The sequence below is a fragment of the Balaenoptera ricei genome, chromosome 17, assembly GCF_028023285.1.
Source record: "Balaenoptera ricei isolate mBalRic1 chromosome 17, mBalRic1.hap2, whole genome shotgun sequence".
Classification (NCBI taxonomy): Eukaryota; Metazoa; Chordata; class Mammalia; order Artiodactyla; family Balaenopteridae; genus Balaenoptera; species Balaenoptera ricei.
Genome location: NC_082655.1, coordinates 67496769 through 67517429, shown reverse-complemented (window position 1 = coordinate 67517429; position 20661 = coordinate 67496769). Strand labels below are relative to the sequence as shown.

Below are 20661 nucleotides of genomic sequence, written 5' to 3'. Positions count from 1 at the left end.
TATATAAAGAGGTTTAATGTAAAAGCCTTCAGGGAAAGAAACATTCTTTAGGGCAATGTGAGAACTGGCTGAAGCGAGGGAAAATGTCTAAAAGGGAAATCTCAACGCCACTGTGTTTTTTCTCATTTTCTTACTGATTTCAGATTTGCCTCAAGAGATCTTCCTTGGGCTTCCCTGGCGGCGCAGTGGTTGAGAATCTGCCTGCCAATGCAGGGGACACGGGTTCGAGCCCTGGTCTGGGAAGATCCCACATGCCGCGGAGCAACTAGGCCTGTGAGCCACAATTACTGAGCCTGTGCGTCTGGAGCCTGTGCTCCGCAACAAGAGAGGCTGCGATAGTGAGAGGCCCGTGCACCACGATGAAGAGTGGCCCCCGCTCGCCACAACTAGAGAAAGCCCTCGCACAGAAACAAAGACCCAACACAGCCATAAATAAATAAATAAATAAATAAATTTAAAAAAAAGAAAAGAGATCTTCCTTCTTGTACCTCGGAACCTCCTCCCCATATGCTCGGCTTTTATGGTCTTGTTTGGTGCCCTAAACTATTCAGCAATACATGATATTAAGATACTTGACTATAAAGGCATTCAGTGATGTCATATGGAATTAGATATTTATTCTTTTCAAAGTGTCTCCTTGGAAAAGATACTCAACATCGTTAATCATCAGGGAAATGTAAATCAAAACCACAATGAGATGTCACCTCACACTCATTAGGGTGGCCACTAGCAAAAAACCAGAAAATAACAAGTGTTGGTAAGGATGTGGAGAAATTAGAACACTTCTGCACCGTTGGGAGGATTATAAAATGGTGCAGATACTATGGAAAACAGTATCGAGGTTCCTCAAAAAATTAAAAATAGAACTACTATATGACACAGCAACCACCCTGCTGGGTATATATTCAAAGATATCGAAAACAAGATCTCGAAGAGATATTCGTGTATCCACATTCACTACAGCACTATTCACAATGGCCAAGATGTGGCAGGAACCTTAATGTCCATTGACGGATGAATGGGTAAAGAAAATGTGGTATATACATAAAATGGAATATTATTCAGCCTTTGGAAGGAAGAAAATCCTATCATACGGTATAGCATGGATGAACCTTGAGGATACTATGCTAAGTTAAATAAGCCAACCACAAAGACATAAATATTACATGATTCCACTTATTCATGAGGTATCTAAAGTAATCAGAGTTACAGAAACAGAAAGCAGAAGGTGGTTGCCAGCAGTTGTGGGGAGGGGAAATGGCAGCTGGTCAATGGGAATAGAGTTTCCATCACACAAGATGAAAGATTTCTAAGTCTGTTGTACAACAGTGTGCACACAATTAACAATGCAACAATGTACACTTCAAAATTGTTAAGAGGGTAAGATTATGTTATATAATTTTTGCCACAATTAAAAACTCATCAAACCAGAAAAAAAAAGTCTCCTTGGAAGGACCTATTAAAGTAGTTGCCTGGGCTTCCCTGGTGGCGCAGTGGTTGAGAATCTGCCTGCCAATGCAGGGGATACGGGTTCGAGCCCTGGTCCGGGAAGATCCCACATGCCGCGGAGCAACTAAGCCCGTGCACCACAACTACTGAGCCCCCGAGCCACAACTACTGAAGCCCGCACGCCTAGAGCCCGTGCTCCGTAACAAGAGAAGCCACCGCAATAAGAAGCCCACGCACCACAATGAAGAGTAGCCCCCGCTCGCTGCAACTAGAGAAAGCCTGTGCACAGCAACGAAGACCCAACACAGCCAAAAATAAATAAATAAAATAAATAAATTTGTTTAAAAAAATGTATAAAAAAATACTATTTGTTACAAGAGAAGTTGTAATTTATCAACCCTGTATAAGAAAGAGAATGTACTCACCCAATTATTAGAAAACTTCAAGTTCTTTAATTTAGGGTGCTCTTTCCCCCCAATATAAAGCCATTATACAAGGCTAGATAAAGGCTGGCATCAGAAAAATGTGACAGATATTTATTTTATATAAGACAAAGGTGCTCAGAACTGCGGCAGGTGTGAGTGATGCGTTAGATACAATCTCTGCCATCAAGGAGTCTGTCATTCAACTGGGGAAGAAAAAGAAAAGCCCACAAAAAACCTCATTAGAATAAGATTAGATAGTACAAGAAATGATGAGAGTCAATGAGAGTCAAAGGACATGAGTCTATATTGGTTGGGAATTAAGAAGTTCTTTGTTTAAAAAAGCAGCATTTGAGATGGGCCTTGCAGAAGGAACAGTGGGACTCTAATGGGAATAGACAGAAACAGGGAAAGGGAGGCATTCCAGAAAGGGAGGAAAGAGTACCAATGACACAAAAGAAAAAACACACAAGTCTGTGTTAGCAACAATTCGCAACAGGGTAGCAGTCTTAGGGTAGACACACTGATGAAATGGGATACAGGAACACAGCACTGGGCCAGCCCGGTCAGACGTGGGGTGTTGGTGAAGGGCCCTGGCCACTGGATGTTCTATCCTCATCCAGCCTAGAAGCCTTCTCACGGTGCTCTATAACCCTACTCCACCCCAGTGGCCTATTAAAGGTGGGCAGTGGTCAACCAGCTGAGGGGGAAGAAGAGAGAAGCATTCCAGGCAGAAGGCACAGAGGCCGGGAAACATGTGCAGTGGACTTGCCAGCATACCTTGTAGGCGAGGGGATGTAAGTTCAGGGGCTTTGTGGGGTGGAGCAAGGGGGAGTATGGCACGACCTGGGACAGACCACAGAGGGACTTGGATGCTGCGGTGAGGTTCTTCTTTTGGACTCTGTCATAGTCTCCTGGCAGTCAGTGAAGCTGGGGCAGAAGCATCAACCTGGCGTCCTTTCAGGGGGGTTTCCTCGAGTATCTTCAGCCGATTCTCGCGGAGGAAAGGCCTGGTATTGCTTCCTTGGGCACAGTGGAAGATGCAGACACTCCCAAGCCCCAAGCGGTAGCAGAGGCAGGGGGGCGGTGGCGGCGGCGGCGTACTGACGCACCTCCCATGGACCACTCAGGGGAGGGCTGACATGGGGGGCGGGCGGGGTGCGCTCAGCCCAAGGGCCCTTATCTACGTGCCCACAGTTGCCAAATGACTCTGTGCTTTTAAGTCACTAGTGAAAATGCCATAAGAAACTATAAAATTTTATGTTTAAAATGTCTCCACCTTTGTGTTTGAACTTGCACATGCATGCTTCTGAGTATGTTTACCAGCCTTCACTATCTGCCAGGCTCTCTGTTGACCTTTGTGGGTCTTACTGCCTTTTTATCTGTCGTTTTCCCCCTTCACTTCCTCCTGCTCCTTTTAAGTCCCCTCAACAAGTTATAAAAATAAATGAAAGGCTTTTTATTTTTTTAAAACATTTTTTGATGTGGACCAATTTTAAAGTCTTTACTGAATTTGTTACAACATTGCTTCTGTTTTATGTTTTGGTTTTTTGGCCCCAAGGCATGTGGGATCTCAGCTCCCCGACCCGGGATGGAACCTGCACCCCCTGCACTGGAAGGAGAAGTCTTAACCACTGGACCGCCAGGGAGATCCCATGAAAGTCTTCTGAAATAAAGTATTGTTTCTTGTTACAGATGAATGAGACATTTTATAGTTCTCATGTTTTCACTTAGTTTTTTCTTCTTCTTCTTGTTTCTTCAGTTATGTGCCTTCTACTCCCCGCCCCCAGGAATCAGTCGCATTAAAAAAAAAAAAAAAAAGTTTCCCCATCCTAGTACAGGGTATCTCTAGAGTCTGGAGACCATACTAGGCGACGTCAAGTGAACTCTGCTGGAGATAGGTAGGAGTTCCTCATTTTATGTCACCTTCTCCAAATTTCAAAATTGCTTATGGTCCTGTGCTGACGGTCCCATTTGGCTCTGACCTGCCCTTTTCAGCCTCAAATCCAACCAAATGCTTCAGTCCATCTTACTACACCTTACCGTAGCTGAACAGTGCGACTTCGCACACACCGGGTGCCACGGAGGGCTCCTGTGTCTTTGCTAGGGTTCCTCTGCTCCCTGTTGGAATGTCTCTCTCCTTCCCCCAGCCCCTACTCTCTCATCTATTAAATCTTACACTTACAGCAAGGCCCACGTCAACTTTACTGTCCTCCTTGAAGCCTGTACCAACATCGGTAATTACACTTATTCCCACTGTCCCTGTGTTCCACAGCTGCTCGTGTACAAGCGGATTTCCCTCCTAAATGAGTGAACGCTCCAAGGAAAAGAACCAAGTACTTACTGACTGCTGGATTCCTTCCCCCTTAGTGAATGCATAGTATGTCCTGCATATAGTATTTACTCAGTAAAAATTTTATGGAATGAATGTTTGCTCTTGAATGAAATCAATACAGACAGCAGGGTGTCAGAATTTCTTTTCCTAACAGTACAAGGTGAGCAAGAAAACAAGCGATGCCTAACTTCTATTAGAGTGTGGAAGCCAGTTTAAGTCTTGAAATGAGAGCTCATGTCATAAATTGTTAAAATCCTAAAGCACTAGAGCACATTAAATTATTTAAATCCTCTTCATCTGAAAGCTGTTAAATACAAAAAAACTTCCATATACTTAGGGAAAAAAAACAAAAAACAAAAAACCCCAAACCAAGGGGCTCCTAGGAGGAACGAAAGCAAGAATTCCACCCTGCTCACTCATTTTAAGGATTTCATTAATAGTATGAGCCATTAATCCACATGAAAATACGAAAGTGAACTATATGCATACCAGTGGGAAAGTATTTTATTTTCATGAAAAACTGCAATGTCAAGGACATATTGCTGATCACAGGTGATATTCTCAAACAAGGAAATAAAATTTGCTTTATCTCTAGATGCATGGAACCCTGTAACAGTTTCAAATCTTCACGAATAAGCTAGGGCCGGATTCGTTCCTGTGTTGATGTAAGTAAGGATGAAATGAAAACTGCCATGACTCTAGCCCTCTTTAGTTCTCCTTAAAGCAAGGTTCTTGAAAAATGTCACTCAGGTAACAGGGACGAGGAAGAGCCTACAGGGTGCAGCAGGGGCAACAGAGCCAGGGGAGGGGTGCAGACAGGGTCACACCAAGCACATTTTTTTTTTGGCCATGCCACACAGCTTGCGGGATCTTAGTTACCCGACTGGGGACTGAACCTGGGCCCCGGCAGTGAAAGCACCAAGTTCTAACCACTGGACCACAAGGGAACTCCCCAAGCACTATATTTCTGAGTTCTGTCTCTGAATGGATAGTTTTGATAGCTCTGTTTACTTATTTCTGTATTAAAATAAACAGAAACAACATTGTCAGAATATTAAGGTTTAAAAGCGTAATAGAGAAAACATCCGAAAACGACTTGTTTCCTTATCCATACTGAATCCTTAGCAAGAAAACCTAGTTCATTTGGATGAGGACTCCAAGTCCAGATGTCAGAAACCATGGTGCGAAGAGTAATAACTACTGTTGAGTAAGTCTTTTTACCTGCCAAGCACCAGACTAAACCCTTTATAAACACGTTGAACACAGTCTTCATACGAGCGATGTGTCGTGGACATCATCATCCCCTTTTCACAGATTAGGAAGTAAAGGCCCAGAGGTGTTAGGCAGTTTAGACACTGTCCTACAGTGGTGAAGAGAGAGACGGGGTTCATCTGATTTTACATAAACCTCATGCTCTTAATAAGCTCATTATATTGACTAACGTATTCTGCCAACTGAGTTTGGTGCTCGCGCTGGTCTCTTACACAGTCTACGCTGCTGGCCCACTTTTACATCCGGCTGCCTGACTTGGCCCGTTTAATTATCGTCAGCACCTTTAGAAGAATAGGATAAAAAAGAAGTTGACAGTTGAAATTTAAACTATATGGAGTGTATAAAGGGCCACTGATTTTTTGGGTTTTTTTTGTTTTTTTGTTTTTTAAACATCTTTATTGGAGTATAATTGCTTTACCATGGTGTGTTAGTTTCTGCTTTATAACACAGTGAATCAGTTATACATATACATATGTTCCCATATCTCTTCCCTCTTGCGTCTCCCTCCCTCCCACCCTCCCTATCCCACCCCTCTAGGCGGTCACAGAGCACCGAGCTGATCTCCCTGTGCTATGCGGCTGCTTCCCACTAGCTGTCTGTTTTACATTTGGTAGTGTATATATGTCCAACTTAGAATACATATGTCATCGGTCTCCTCCTAGTCATTCTGCAACTGATCAAGAGTTAGTACTGTCCTAAATACTTGACTGGCAATCCGTGACACTGACTTCGGTATGACTGTAGGTACAAGGGCACGCCTGCCCTTTCCAGGGCAATGGATGACTTTGCCAGCACCCTAAGATTTCATCGCATGGAACAGACACAACGCCTGGAAGCATCACCCCAAAGCCTGATTTACGGATGTCCTATCCCGGAAGGGATCTGATGTCGGAGCCCTTCTGCTTACTCTGCTTGGTGACAGCTATTAGTTCACCCCTAGGCGTCAGCTTTGAATAACTGAATTTCCATCACAAGAACGTCATGTATTTAACATGGGGGGGAAAAAAAACTGGAAGGAAAAAATATAATCTTAATGGGCTCTACATTTTACTTTTATGTGCTAGAATTAGGTTGTTTCCATTGCTATTCCCTTGAAATTTTAAATAATGAGTTCATGAATTTGACGCACCTACATTTACAATACAACCTCCTATGCCCACCAGTGGTATACTGGGAAATGCTTAAAAACCAGCTCCTTGGGGGAAAAAATAGTAAGCACCATAATGCTGATTACAAATTTTACTAGTACAAAGTATGTGGACTATATAATTTACAAATGACAATAAAATATACAATACCCTTTATTGTAAATTCCAGAGAGCCAATTGATTCTAATAGAATGTCTGTTGATTTTTGCCAAACTCTTGTCTTGTAGCTAACTTATAATTATAGCTGATGAAAGAATACAGTTCTGACATGAATGTTGCTTAAAATTTTCATTTAAGTTAATAAGACAAAAGTGAAATAATGAAAATACATGATGAAGATATCGAATGTAGAAATTCAATTGTTTGTCAGTTTGTAAGTGACTTTTTTGCTGAAGTGGACAATATTTTTTATGTGTGCATGTAATGTCTATCTAATGTTAAAATATTAGATGTTAATTAGAGATTCGCAGTAACCGCGACTACCTAGTATTTCTATTATGTAGACACAAGACACAAAGGGCCACTAGAACATAGATAACAGTAAAATGCAGTACAATAATTAGGAAATGATGAGTTTTAGTCTTCCTTACCTTTGTGTTTTTAAATATAACTTAATTGTAAGTCTAAACAATTTTTAATAATGGCTGTGCTTATCAACTGGCTTATAAAATTCTTGAAATTTAACAACTGGCTCTCGTTGCTTGACACCAGTTGACTCCAGCACACCATTGCCCCACACCCTCTCTTAAAATACTTATTTTTTGATGCTATGTGCAATTGTAGGGGAAATTTACATGTATGAACCAATCCGTAATCCCAATGTTCTCATAATGGCACTACAATCAAAATTAAATCATTAGAATAATCACAATGAGAAACCAGAACGATCTTTTAGGTTGCTTGATTCAACAAGGAATTTTCCCCCCAAATCTAGCCTGCACCAATGTGAATTTTTGAAATATACCTTTTCACTCTTATTGCTATTCACGTTCAGAAAAATAATAACGAAAGGGTGAAACCAGTTCTCCATTGATTGATAACTACATCCTATACTCAAATATGCTGCACTGGGCTTCCCTGGTGGTGCAGCGGTTGGGAACCTGCCTGCCATTGCAGGGGACACGGGTTCGGGCCCTGGTCCGGGAGGATCCCACATGCCGCAGAACAACTAAGCCCGTGCGTCACAGCTGCTGAGCCTGCGCTCTGGAGCCCGCGGGCCACTGCAGCGAGAAGTCCGCGCGCCTAGAGCCCGTGCTCCGCAGCGGGAGAGGCCACCGCAGCGAGAAGCCCGCGCACCACAACGAAGAGTAGCCCCTGTTTGCTGCAACTAGAGAAAGCCTGCGCGCAGCAACAAAGACCCAGTGCAGCCAAGAATAAATGATAATAAATAAAATAATGTAAAGAGAAAAAATCTTATGAAAAAATATGCTGCACTAAAGAGGCTTTAAATGAAGTGACAAATGTTTTCCAAACAATACAATTCATTTTAGATTATTATTTTAGAAAAAAGAACAAAAAGTGTTGGGGTAATAGAGGAGATACTACCTTAAAGAGGGCAGTAGAAATGTATTAATCATTAGAACTCCCCTCACGTTTCAGTCACTTTATGCTTCAATTTTATTTTTTAAGAGCACAGGAATCGCCATGTATTTTCCATAGGAATTTTAAAATTTAAGTTTCTAGCTAAGGAGTGTGAAACTGGACTCACCAATCCATAATTAAATCATTTGTAGTTTTCATATTACTTATTATTCTTCTGTGAAATAGAAGCAATATTAGTCTTCCCAGTTAGGAAAAAAGTTTATTTACTACTTATGACTATTCTTTGTAAGTTACAGACGCCAGATGTTCTCAACATTTACCAGCATCATACCACATAGGAAGAAACACCCCTCTTCAATATCAAAAAGCTGGTGTCACGGTTGAAGTGCAGACTCTGTGTGCACTTGGTCTGCTACTACAAGGTGCATGTGATGCTACAAGGCCGTGTGACGCTCTTGGAGAGCTAGCGTCTACCAAACACAGGTCTCAGAAAGCGCTACAGACAAGGGATGTTTAATCATTTAGATAGCTGGTAACCGCCCTCCAAAACCCCATCCTTCAGGCCATTTAAAAATATCCTTCATTCTCTGCCTCTGTCCCCAAGCCTACGGAAACGTGAGGAGCAGCTGATGACCGAGCAGACTCGCGTGAAAGAGCCCATCCTGCCTGGCTGAGCTGCCTGAGCTTTGGACGCTGGCGGGTTCCTTTCACAGGAGCCTGCTTTCCCGACTGTGCAGCCTTTAGTTGCACCTCACGCAATCCAGCTTAACTCTTCAGGACAGTTAGGATTTTATTCAGCCTGATATCTGCGACTGCAATACAGATTAAGTTTGGATGACGCTGTAAAGATGATGGTTGGATTCTATTTACACTGATTGACAGTTGGGTGGGTGGACACATACAGAGGGAGAAGGAAGGGTTCCGATCTGACCTATGTGTTGCTCTTGAACCTTAGCTGGCTGCCAGCTGCTGAGAGAAATCAAGGTGGCCGCACAGAGCTGTAGGTGGATGCGGAGTCCTCTGGCCCCAGAAAAAATGTGACTTTCTTCAAATGACCCTGTAGGGGAGCATATTCATAACCATTTCCCCACCTTTCTTTCCCCTGCTTTCCATCTGAAGGAAGAGCTCACTGTATGAAGATCTGAGCATAGGTGAAAAAAAGGTGCCTTCCTACTGAATGTGGGAAAGATATTTACTGAATACGTACTAAACGCTTACTGTGATGAGTACTTGCTGGGAGCATTTACGTAGCCTCTAATTTCTTCAACAACCGTGCAACCTAGATGTTGTGATTGCTAAATTCTATGTGAGGAAACTGAGTCGCAGAGAGAGAAAATAATTTGTCCAGGTTCAAAAAGTCTGTAAGAGACAGAACCAGGATGCATACCTAGCCTCCACCCGATCTGATTCTAAGGTCCCTATTCTCTCTAAAAAACAATTTATTAAACAAGCAATATTCTTAAAATATTAGATTGGTCAAGAAGTTAAAAGTGTACTTTCATTTGGGTTTTAACTTCTGCTTCCCTTTTCAAAACACGTTACTTTTCAAATTAATGGAAACAATATTGTAAGAGGGAGATGTGACAGGGTTTTTATTGTCGCTGCTTCTTGGGTGGTATGGCGGCCTTGATTACACCCACAGAGAAAGTACGGCAGGGTCCCAGCGTGACACATCTTAACGTGTTTTATGGTTTGAAGGGGGGAATAACCAAGGTTTTGCAAAACTGTAAAACCCTGTGCAAGATCTTGATAGTAAAATACATACACATATAACTGTTTTCAAGTGTGAAAGTTCTACCTAACATGGGATGTTCACAAAATTGAATCATTCAAAATCCGTAGAAAGGGGCAACAAGAAGCTTAATGATTTCTCCACTGCAACGATACCAGCACCTAGAAATGCAGCAACTTCAAAGCACTGTAACCTTGAACCAGTTATTTCTCCTAAAAATTTTAGGAATATGATTTTATCCATTTGCTGATACCAAATTGAGATTAAACTGAATTGTTGATAACTAGTGAATCTCAAAAGGAACAAAAGGAATAGGAAAGAGATGAAGGCGACTGAGGCATGCAACTGAGTAGAAAGTCCATGAAAGCTGAATGTTACGATGATACAATTTTGATGGAGAAACCAGGAAATACTGATTTTCAGAGCGGGCTGGTGTTAAAACTGCGTGATGGATGCTATGTGTATATGTTTCAGTTCTTAGAAGACAGAACTATACTTGCAAAGTTTCGGGCTCACATAGCTATAGAGACAAAGACATTATTTTTCTAAAATCTGCCTCTTTTAAATGTTATATAAAAGGCAGATAAAAAAACGATATGAACTCTAAGAGGATGCATTCGAAAACAGGTTACAGGAGATTATTATCTCCTGAAGGAAAGCAGTGTATAAAGACTTCAGGAGCATATACTGGCCCTGGGCACCAAGACGCTGTTTGTACTTGCCTAATACAGATTTTTTTTGGCACTACAAAGTCCAATGTGATTTTTAAAACATTATTTTCTTAAATTTTTTTCTGTAGGCAAAAATATCAAAGAAGAGAGGCAGAAAATGATCTCGGGAGAAAAAAAAAAAAAAAAGAAAGAAAGAAAAGAAAACCCCAGGAAGAAAGCTGTCATGTTCTGTGTTTCAACTTCACAAAAGAATTCTATCTAGAGGTTGAGCCTTTCAAATCTATCTCTTGTCACTCAGGATATGAAACTCTAATTTAGTGGCGTGGCCAGTTGAGGCTCACACTTAAATATGCTGACGAGCTGAAACAGGAGGTGGTTCACTTCCTTACTTCTGGTTTCCATCCTCGGCTGGCTCCTTACTTGCAAATTATGACAGTCACTTGCTGTGTAAGCTATGAAAATTCTAAGGCAGGGGAGGAGAGTCAGGGGGCACCTAACTGAGTTTTACTAGATGAAAAGTTACATCACCCTGCCTCACCTCGGCCCCCTCCGTCTTTAGGGAATTGCTGAATTTTATATAAAGCCTATTTATAAACCACTGCAAGTGATACCTGCATTCATCTTGCACCGTGACATCATCTTCTCATCAATAATTTAAACCTAAGAAATGGATTAAAGGGACTCTGAAGGGATTTCTCACACATGGAAAAACAGAAACCAACTAAACTCTCCAAAATATTCATTCACTCCTCTTACCTTGTTCTTTGATCTGACGAATTTGCTTCACAGTTTCTTTTAAGATTGCACATTTGTCAGGTTTGAAGTTAAAGTTGTCTATATCGTTAAAATTAGCAAAAATCAGCTCTGCAAGTTCTTCAATGTATTTATTTTCCTGTTCACGATTACGTTTCTCAGTGCTCCTCTTGGGGCTATTATGAAAAAGATAAGCATGTTAACCAAGTTCTAATATAAAGAGAGCAAACAAAAGTTACTTATAGAAACATGGAATACTTTGGTGGAAAAAACTCCTCGAATCTTCCCTAAATGTTGCATGTTTCTTTTTGAAATCAAACTTACCTCAGTTGAGGGCTTCCCTGGTGGCGCAGTGGTTGAGAATCTGCCTGCCAATGCAGGGGACACGGGTTCGAGCCCTGGTCTGGGAAGATCCCACATGCCGCGGAGCAACTGGGCCCGTGAGCCACAATTACTGAGCCTGCACGTCTGGAGCCTGTGCTCCACAACAAGAGAGGCCGCGACGGTGAGAGGCCCGCGCACCGCGATGAAGAGTGGCCCCCGCTCGCCGCAACTGGAGAAAGCCCTCGCACAGAAACGAAGACCCAACACAGCCATAAATAAACAAACAAACAAAAAACTTACCCCAGTCGGTAATTACATATTTATGTGTGTGATCATTTGTTCAATGTGTTTCATGTCTCCCACTGGACTTGTAAGCTTCACAATGACAAGGACAGGATGATTTGCTCACCACTGTGCTTAATGCAACGCTTGGTACAAAGAAGTATCAAATTTCATTGTTGAATAAATAAAGAAGAGTTTTAGAAACATAAGGGAGCTCACACTCATAAAAATTTATTTAAGATTAGTAAAAGAAGGGAAGTTAACCTAGTTAAAATAGGAATAAATAAACTTCAATGATTTTTGGTAAAGCACAGCAAAATGATGAAAATAAATCTTTATAATTTCATAGACTTCTTTAGGATCTTCATAATCAAACCTAACGGCCTTTTTTTTTTTTTTTTTAACATCTTTATTGAAGTATAATTGCCTTACAATGGTGTGTTAGCTTCTGCTTTATAACAAAGTGAATCAGTTATACATATACAATATGTTCCCATTTCTCTTCCCTCTTGCATCTCCCTCCCTCCCACCCTCCCCATCCCACCCCTCTAGGTGGTCACAAAGCACCGAGCTGATCTGATCTCCCTGTGCTATGCGGCTGCTTCCCACTAGCTATCTATTTTACATTTGGTAGTGTATATATGTCCTAACGGCCTTTTAAGATAACGTTAAAAACCACAGTACAGCTAGAAACAAAAGCGAAACTGGCCCAGGGTCTTTGTTAACTGTCCAAGCTGAATGACACGCAAAATGTAAACAAACAGTCCAAGTTCGACTTGAGTTTGAAACCGTTAATGGAAGGGAGGGAAAAAATAAAAATTGGCAAGATCTCCTCATCTGAATTTGAGGAAATAGCAAACTCAAAAGTTCCCTTTGGTAATTACAGCATACAATTTTTTTCTCAAGTACGGTAGAGTCCACTGGATGACATTCAAACAATACAATAAATAAGAAAAGCAAGTTGTTTAATGCAGCAGCTCTCTGTATTCTTAATATATAATTATTTGTATGCAATGCCAATTTATAAAATCTTGTAATTTGTAGTACACATTCATATGTTTGCCTCTAAATATTAGCTTTATTCTCATGTACTAATAAACCTAAGACAGAACACAATCTCTCCACTTTATGGCGGTGGCATGAGTTGCCCAAGATCACCTAGTGAGTGACTGGTAGAGCAGCGACCAGAATTGGTTTTGCTAAGTCTCATCTTCACTCCTGGCTTCAACCCTATTAATTCCAGGGAAAGGGAGACAGCGGCTGCCATGCGCAGAAGAGCTAAGTTCCCATGCTGAAACTCTCTACCCCCTACACCTCCCTCCATCACCCCCGCCCCCCCAAAGATGCCAACTAAACGCCACATGGGTGAGAAGGAGGCGCTGTGTTCCAAGGCCCGGGGAGGCAGGCGCTGTGCTCACCCGAGAACCAGCACAGCACTGGTGAGAGGACAGGCTCCGCTTACCAGCTGGCCTCCTCAGCCAGGACCGCCGGGCCCTGAAGGCGGTTTGATAGACAGAAGGCTGAGGCTGGCCAGGAAGGACCAGGGAACCTAGAGGCCGCACACAGGAGATGGGGGCTGCGGTGTGGACGGTGGCCCTTTAATCGTCTTGTTTTGCTTGGCGACTAGACGGGGAAAATGGAACGGCTTTCTGCTCTTCCTCCCTCTTTTTTTTTTTTTTTTTTTTAATTTTATTTATTTATTTATTTATTTAGGCTGTGTTGGGTCTTTGTTTCTGTGCGAGGGCTTTCTCTAGTCGCGGCAAGCGGGGGCCACTCTTCATCGCGGTGCGCGGGCCTCTCACTATCGCGGCCTCTCTTGTTGCGGAGCACAGGCTCCAGACGCGCAGGCTCAGTAGTTGTGGCTCACGGGCCCAGCTGCTCCGCGGCATGTGGGATCTTCCCAGACCAGGGCTCGAACCCGTGTCCCCTGCATTGGCAGGCAGACTCTCAACCACTGCGCCACCAGGGAAGCCCCCTCCTTCTTTTCCTAGTCCTCTTCCCTACTGTTCCTCATCTGATCTTTCTACTGGCCACGGAACAGAAGTGGCCGTCTAACTTTTAAAAAGCATTTACAGGATTTAAATCATCAAAAGAATAAAGTCTCTCTTCTACCCCTGTTCCCTATTTGCCTAGTCCTCACCTCCCAAATGGGTAACGACTCTTATGTTTCTTAATTATCCTAAAACAATATATAGAATTCTTATTCTCCTCCTTTTCTATACAAATGGTAGGACTCCATAAAGATTTTCTGAACCTTGCTTTTTCTCCATAACAATATTCTTAAGAGATATTGATATTTTTAAAATCGATCCATAAAGAGTGTCCTCATTCTTTTTCAGAGCTGTATTGTGTGTGGATGTATCACAGCTGTTTAGGTTTTTCCTAATCTTTTGTGCTTATAATCAACGCTGAAACGGGCAACCTCATACATACATCATTTTGCATGTGTCAAAGTATATTGTCGGAAAATTCCTAGAAATGGAACTGCTAGTTCAGAAGAAGATATGCATTTATAATTTTAACAGATACTGCTAAACTACCCTGCATGGAGGTTATAACAACTCATACTTCCACCCATAATATATGATATGCAACTTGTTTTAAAATTATTTGTTTTATTCACTGAAGACCCACAGTCTTTATCACCAACTCAAAAGCAAGGGGATTCGACATTTCATTTCTTGCTCTTAAATATAAAAAAAAGAAAGAAAGAATAAAAGCCAGTATAAATATAACAGCAAACTTTTTTACTGTGGGTTGTCTTGTCATTATGACATTCTAAAAGCAAACAGGAGTAAAAATGTGAAAAATTCAATATATAGAATAAACTGGTTTTAAGAGTCAAAGTACACAGGGGACCCAGAAGTATGTAGCTTTCCTCTTCTTGTAAAGAATAATAAAATCTGTAACCGATTAGCATATCTAAAATGTAAGCTAAATAATACATAACTGTCCAAAGCCTTGACAGTTAGGGAGAAAAACCAAAGAGCATTTGAATCAGGTGTGAAATCAATGTGATAAAATATCAAAGGCTCATGCATGTGGCTTTCATGGGCAACACTGGTTGTGTTCTCAGTGAGAAACTAACCTGGGTCCAAGCTGGTCAGGACATTCCTTACGCTTTCTTGTCTCTGCCCTGGATGGGTCAGAGGTATTTTCTCCCATCCCACTCATCTTGAACACATATCAGCAACTGAAACAGAAAACAAGGAGAAAACAAGTGAAGAGAGCTGATGATCAATTTACCAACAATAAAAAAAAGCTATGGCTTTAATCAGAAATTTAACAACAGTAACACATTGTTTTGATTTATGTGCATGTATAATTCCCAATGAAAAGGCATGTATAATTTTTTTGTGTAACTGTGCTTAAGTTAAGCAAATGTAAAGGTAAACAATTAAAAAACAAACAAGCCTACCTCAATGGGCCCACTCTTTGAACAGGGGTTGTATTTCAACAGCACCCTGAACTATATACAATCTGCTAGTCTTGCGTTTCTGCGGCCAGCCTCCAGTTTCAGGAGCGATCTTGCACCATGTGGGAGCTACAGGTGCCATAGGGGGCTCCTCCCACTCTCTGTTTGGGGTTGGCCAATGTCAACTCTGTGCTGCAATCACTCACCCATGAAGAACAGCCCCGGGAAGAGGCAGTGCCTCGCCACCAAGCTGAACGTTTCCAAATCTGACCAGGGCACTCTGACACACCTGTCCTGGCGAGCAAGGCCCCTCAAACACAGGATCTTCCCGCCTCCCTGGCATCTCCCTGGGGTCTCCTCCTGCATCAGCTGCTCACTGCTCCCTCCTCAGGGCCCTCTCTCCTGGCAGCTCCCTCCCTGGGCAGTGGCTTCCTCTCACATCCTGCCACCCCTGACCCTCCCTCCCTCAGCTGATTCTAGCTGCTATCTCCCAAGGTCTTATGATGCACTCAAAAGATCAGGAACATTACTGACCCTAATGGAGGAGGCCATTTTTGATAAAAATGGCCCCCCCCCCCAAAACTATTAAAAAGTATAGTATTGAATATTACCAGAAAGCTCAGAAAACTTCTCGACAGACAACTAAAATAAGTGACTGTTTTCCTTCAAGTCGTATATACTCAGTTTGGGCTTTAACATTAGCACCAGCATCATCTACTTTTACTTTTCCCAAAATATATATCTCATAATTGTAACTCTGCATGAAGGGACAGCGCTGACGCATTTCAACAGGCGACTGGAGGGAAGTGAGGCGTGAAGCAGGAGCGCCCGGGCACTGGTCCAAGCGCACTAAAGCCATTGGAGCAGACTTTTATGTTTTACTTGTATCTACCCACGTCTGGTTCACAGACCACTCCATTTGTAGCTTTAAAACATCATTATTGGGCTTCCCTGGTGGCGCAGTGGTTGAGAATCTGCCTACCAATGCAGGGGACACGGGTTCGAGCCCTGGTCCGGGAAGATCCCACATGCCACGGAGCAACTAAGCCCGTGCGCCACAACTACTGAGCCTGCGCTCTAGAGCCCGCGAGCCACAACTACTGAGCCCACGTGCCACAACTACTGAAGCCCACGCGCCTAGAGCCCGTGCTCCGCAACAAGAGAAGCCACCGCAATGAGAAGCCCACGCACGGCAACAAAGACCCAACGCAGCCAAAAATAAAATAAGTAAATATTTTTAAAAAATCATTATTTTCTGCTTGAACTAAGTTATTTAAACGCCAACTTTCCCGTTTTATTTTTATGTGATGGTACCTTAAACACACTTCCTCAAAACCTAAAAATTTCAGCTTTTCAAACATTCTTGCTTGCTCTTCTGTGTCTGCCCCGTATGTCCTCTTTTCTGAGCCACTTTCCTAGGCTATGGATGCCCAGGAAACATTGCCAACCAACCTTTAAACCACCAAAGGGAAGAAGAAGGACTCAGGGGACGGTGGTCTGCAGTCGCTGGCCAAGCTGGGGACAGGCGGATGCCCTCTGCCAGCCGCAGCCATCAGGCTGGGGATGCCCTGTCTGAATCACTGCTCATCTCCCAGGGAAAAAAAGGACAGACTCTCAGACGGAGAAGAAAAGGAAAAAGTGAACTTAGTGCTGGAGCAGGGAGAGGAGGAGGCTGGGGAAGGTGGTGACAGGCGGTGGACGGCTCCTGCGCGCCTCCCTCCTGCCTGCCACGGGGCCAGAAGTAGATGTAATGTTACCGCAGACACGTGGATTTAAGCCCTGCTCCTGAGTGGATGAACCAAACAAATGACAGGACCCTCATTAGTGAGGTACTCAAAGAGAAGAACTGAGGGGCTCTAACCCAGACTGCTCTGATGTTCTTAACGCCCTGTGGAGGCTCAGCTGGCAGCAAGTGCTAGTATTTCACGCCTGAGCGTGTGTGTGTGTGTGTGTGTGTGTGTGTGTGCACGCGCGCACGCACTAGGGGAGTCAATTTTTTTCCCACCCAAGTAACCCATAAAAACCAGAGACAGATAGATCTATGGCTTCCAGGGTTCATGTACACATAGAAAAATCATCGAAAATAAAATAAATGGGGGGGAGGGATAGACTGGGAGACTGGGATGGACATATACACACTGCTATATATAAAATAGATAACTAATAAGGACCTGCTGTATAGCACAGGAAGCTCTACTCAATCCTCTGTAATGACCTATATGGGAAAAGAATCTAAAAAAGAGTGAATATAGGTATATGTATAACTGATTCACTCTGCTGTATACCTGAAACTAACACAACATTGTAAATCAACTATACTCCAATAAAAATTAATTAAAAAAATGAACTGTATAGATAGATGAGCTTTAATGGATTTTTGTAGATCAAAGTTAAATATTAATTTCCAGGGAAAAGGAAGGAGATGGAGAATACAGAAGGGCAGCATTGAAGGTTTAGACATTTTATTTTGTGAGCAGGTCTAAACTAATAGTTTCTTAAAAGGTCTGCATGTTTTCAACATTCACATGGAATTAACATTCTGGAGCATTTCACTCTGAATTCTGAAGAGTTCAATGTAAATCACAAAAACTGAAAATGACACAAGTAAACTCTTGGGTCATATCTGATGGGAAATGACAGTCATGGAGAACAAGCCAGTTTCTACCAGATGCTGGGTGGAGTGGGGAGTGTGTGTGAAAGGACAAGACTGGAAAAGAAGTTCCAGTTTGTCCATTCTTGTTATCTAGAACCAAACAATAGCCCTGCTTTCACTGTGACAGCACATCCTCCCTTACATCCTCTGATATCAACTTGTACGAACTAGACAGTTAGAGGAAAGATTTACAGCCACAAGAACTGATGTTTGATTTTCTTAAATTAGCAATATTCTGGGCGGGTACGTGTGTGAATAATGCCAGTTAAATCCTTAGCATAATGACAGAAAGCAAAACAAAATGTTAACCCTCAATACAGCTAAAAAATGCACTCTTCATGCATGAAATTCACCGATGCAGCTTACAAGGTAACAAAGCTGTTGCTCACAATACAGCCCCATGCCATTAAAACTAGTCAATCATCCAGAATTTATGTAAATGATAATGTGCATTTTATCTTTTATCAGTACTGGCCATCTTCCAAACAAGGCCCGTAAAGCTGTCAGATTTTTTATATGCTGAACAAATTCAATTAAAGAACAAATAAGGATAATACTGTTGCTGAACTCCAAACATAATAAGTGATCAAACATCAGACCTCTATTGCCAGTTTCAAGAAATATTTTTAAAAAGTTAGGCCTGCTCTGAAATTCCTCACTTTGAGATGAAATTTATAATGAAATGACATACAAAGCTGTTGGAACAACTTTTCTTATCAACACCTACGTGAGGAGGAGCTGCCTGATAAATCATCCAGCTCTTGATATGAGACCAGAAAGGCTTCTATACTTTCTAAGGCCTTCCAGGCTCTTCCAGAACTCTCTTTACAAGAGACAGATGACACTCTTGTGTACTCTGTGGTCTGATTCTTCACAAACTTTGCAAGACTAAGAAATACTCAAGTAATATTAAAAGTGTACATACATCTTCACTTAAGCACTTTTCCATTTCTATTCTATTAAATTATGGAAGGATAATCTTTTAGGGTCCTCCATCGCTCAGAAGTCCACCTCAAAAGTTAGATGCATGCGTTATTTCTATATCACAAGTAAAAACATCTGTTCATTCTAAACTGGAAACAATTTCTCCCTCAGAATATACTGTGTTTCAGGAGGATCCCTTTATGTTACAGAAGCAAAATTTCTTATCAGACTCTGATAAGTCTGAAAAAACACAGTATCTAATTTTAAAATGTATACAATGTGCTTTCAGGATGTAGATGCCCGAGAAAGGTAGAAAATAGGGAGTGGGCCAATCCTTGGACGTCAGTTAGATGATACAGCAGTGAAGACGGGAGGGGAAAAACCACTTTCTAAACAGTGTCAACTCAACAAAATTACCCAAAGCAAACAATATTTTGGCAAGACCCCAACTCTTGGCAAGAGTTAAAAAAATCTTCCATGCAGTAAGTATACAGATTATATGCAAGGATGTATCGTTGATTCATCCAAACAAGCAAACAAAGAAAGCATCACACATACAAACACAACATAAGCAGAACTATGAAGATTTACTGAATGCAGGGATGAGAGCACACAGAAAAATCAAACTTTTTCTTCCCACTGGCAAAACAAGTAATGTATTAACACAGTGATAGAAGAGGCTATTCAATATCTCAAAAATAAATTTTAGTTAGTAAAATGATATATTATTTTCCCCAAAGTGTTACTTTTTACTGGATCATAGAAACACTTTTAACTTCATCTTTACATATTATTTTGTTCCTTGCTTTTCATACAATAAAATTTTAGTTTACCCCACACATTACAGTGTGTATTTACAGAGTGAGACTCATAAAACTGCACATTAATTCATACAGTAAGTTGCAAAGTTTTAGGAGATTCCGTTCATACACATCCAGAATAAAGGGCATCTTATCGGAAACAAATTCTCAGTTATACTTCACTACTTTTGAGCAACTTACTGTACACGTGATTTTTAAAATTAACTTCAATAATTCAAACACATACTATTATTAGGAGATGATTTTTCCAAAATAAAACACTAACAGTTTCCAGTTGGATACAGGATTTCAGAAAACACCACAGACTACAACTACACCTCTTCTTCTCCAAGTAAAATGGCTTCAACACCTACCTTCTCTCATGCTGTTTCTCACTCCACGGGAACATCATAACTGTGTAGAGACAAATGTTTAAGCTAAAAATTCCTTCCTTTTCAATATGTCCCACTCTCAGATTTACTTTTGTATAATGGCCTTAAAGTGGTATATTAGACAGTAACTAGAAGACATATTCCATTTTCTGACTGAAAGCCAATAATCCTCATGAATTTTTTAGCTAAAAGACACTTCAAGATGCCATTGGGAAGACTGTAATAAACACATTAGGCTGCAAATGGGCGGCAGCCGCTCTTTAACACATGCTGCAATAATCAAATAAATGGCTAAATTCATTTTCGCTGGTTACACAAATATTTTGCTGTAACATTTCCATAATCTCCATCTCTCCTAAAGAAGGAAAAATCCTCTCTGAAAGTCTTATCTTAGCAAAATTCGGTGCAGGATATGTCAGTAGCAGAGAGCTGTTCTAAACTATCATTACCAACAGGGCGGGGGTGGGGGGGGAGAGAACGTCTACTCTGACATCAGTGGCATAAGATGGTTTCCACTTTCTGAATTCTCACAGGCTAAGTTCCTTAA

At 41.7% G+C, this 20661-nt stretch overlaps 1 protein-coding gene across 8 annotated transcripts in view; it reads right to left on the bottom strand.

The window, feature by feature from the left end:
* NCOA2 (nuclear receptor coactivator 2) overlaps positions 1-20661 on the bottom strand; it is a 268760-nt gene that overhangs the window by 82071 nt on the left and 166028 nt on the right. For 7 of the 8 annotated variants that reach the window (XM_059902309.1, XM_059902312.1, XM_059902316.1 and 4 more), the window contains 2 exons: positions 15019-15123; positions 11328-11500 (listed from right to left, as the gene is read on the bottom strand). In XM_059902309.1, the coding sequence (XP_059758292.1) occupies positions 11328-11500; positions 15019-15104 (259 nt within the window). In that variant the 5' untranslated portion in view covers positions 15105-15123. Of the gene's footprint in view, positions 1-11327; positions 11501-15018; positions 15124-15348; positions 15448-20661 lie in introns of those variants that run through there. The other variant, XM_059902315.1, reaches the window with a different exon arrangement.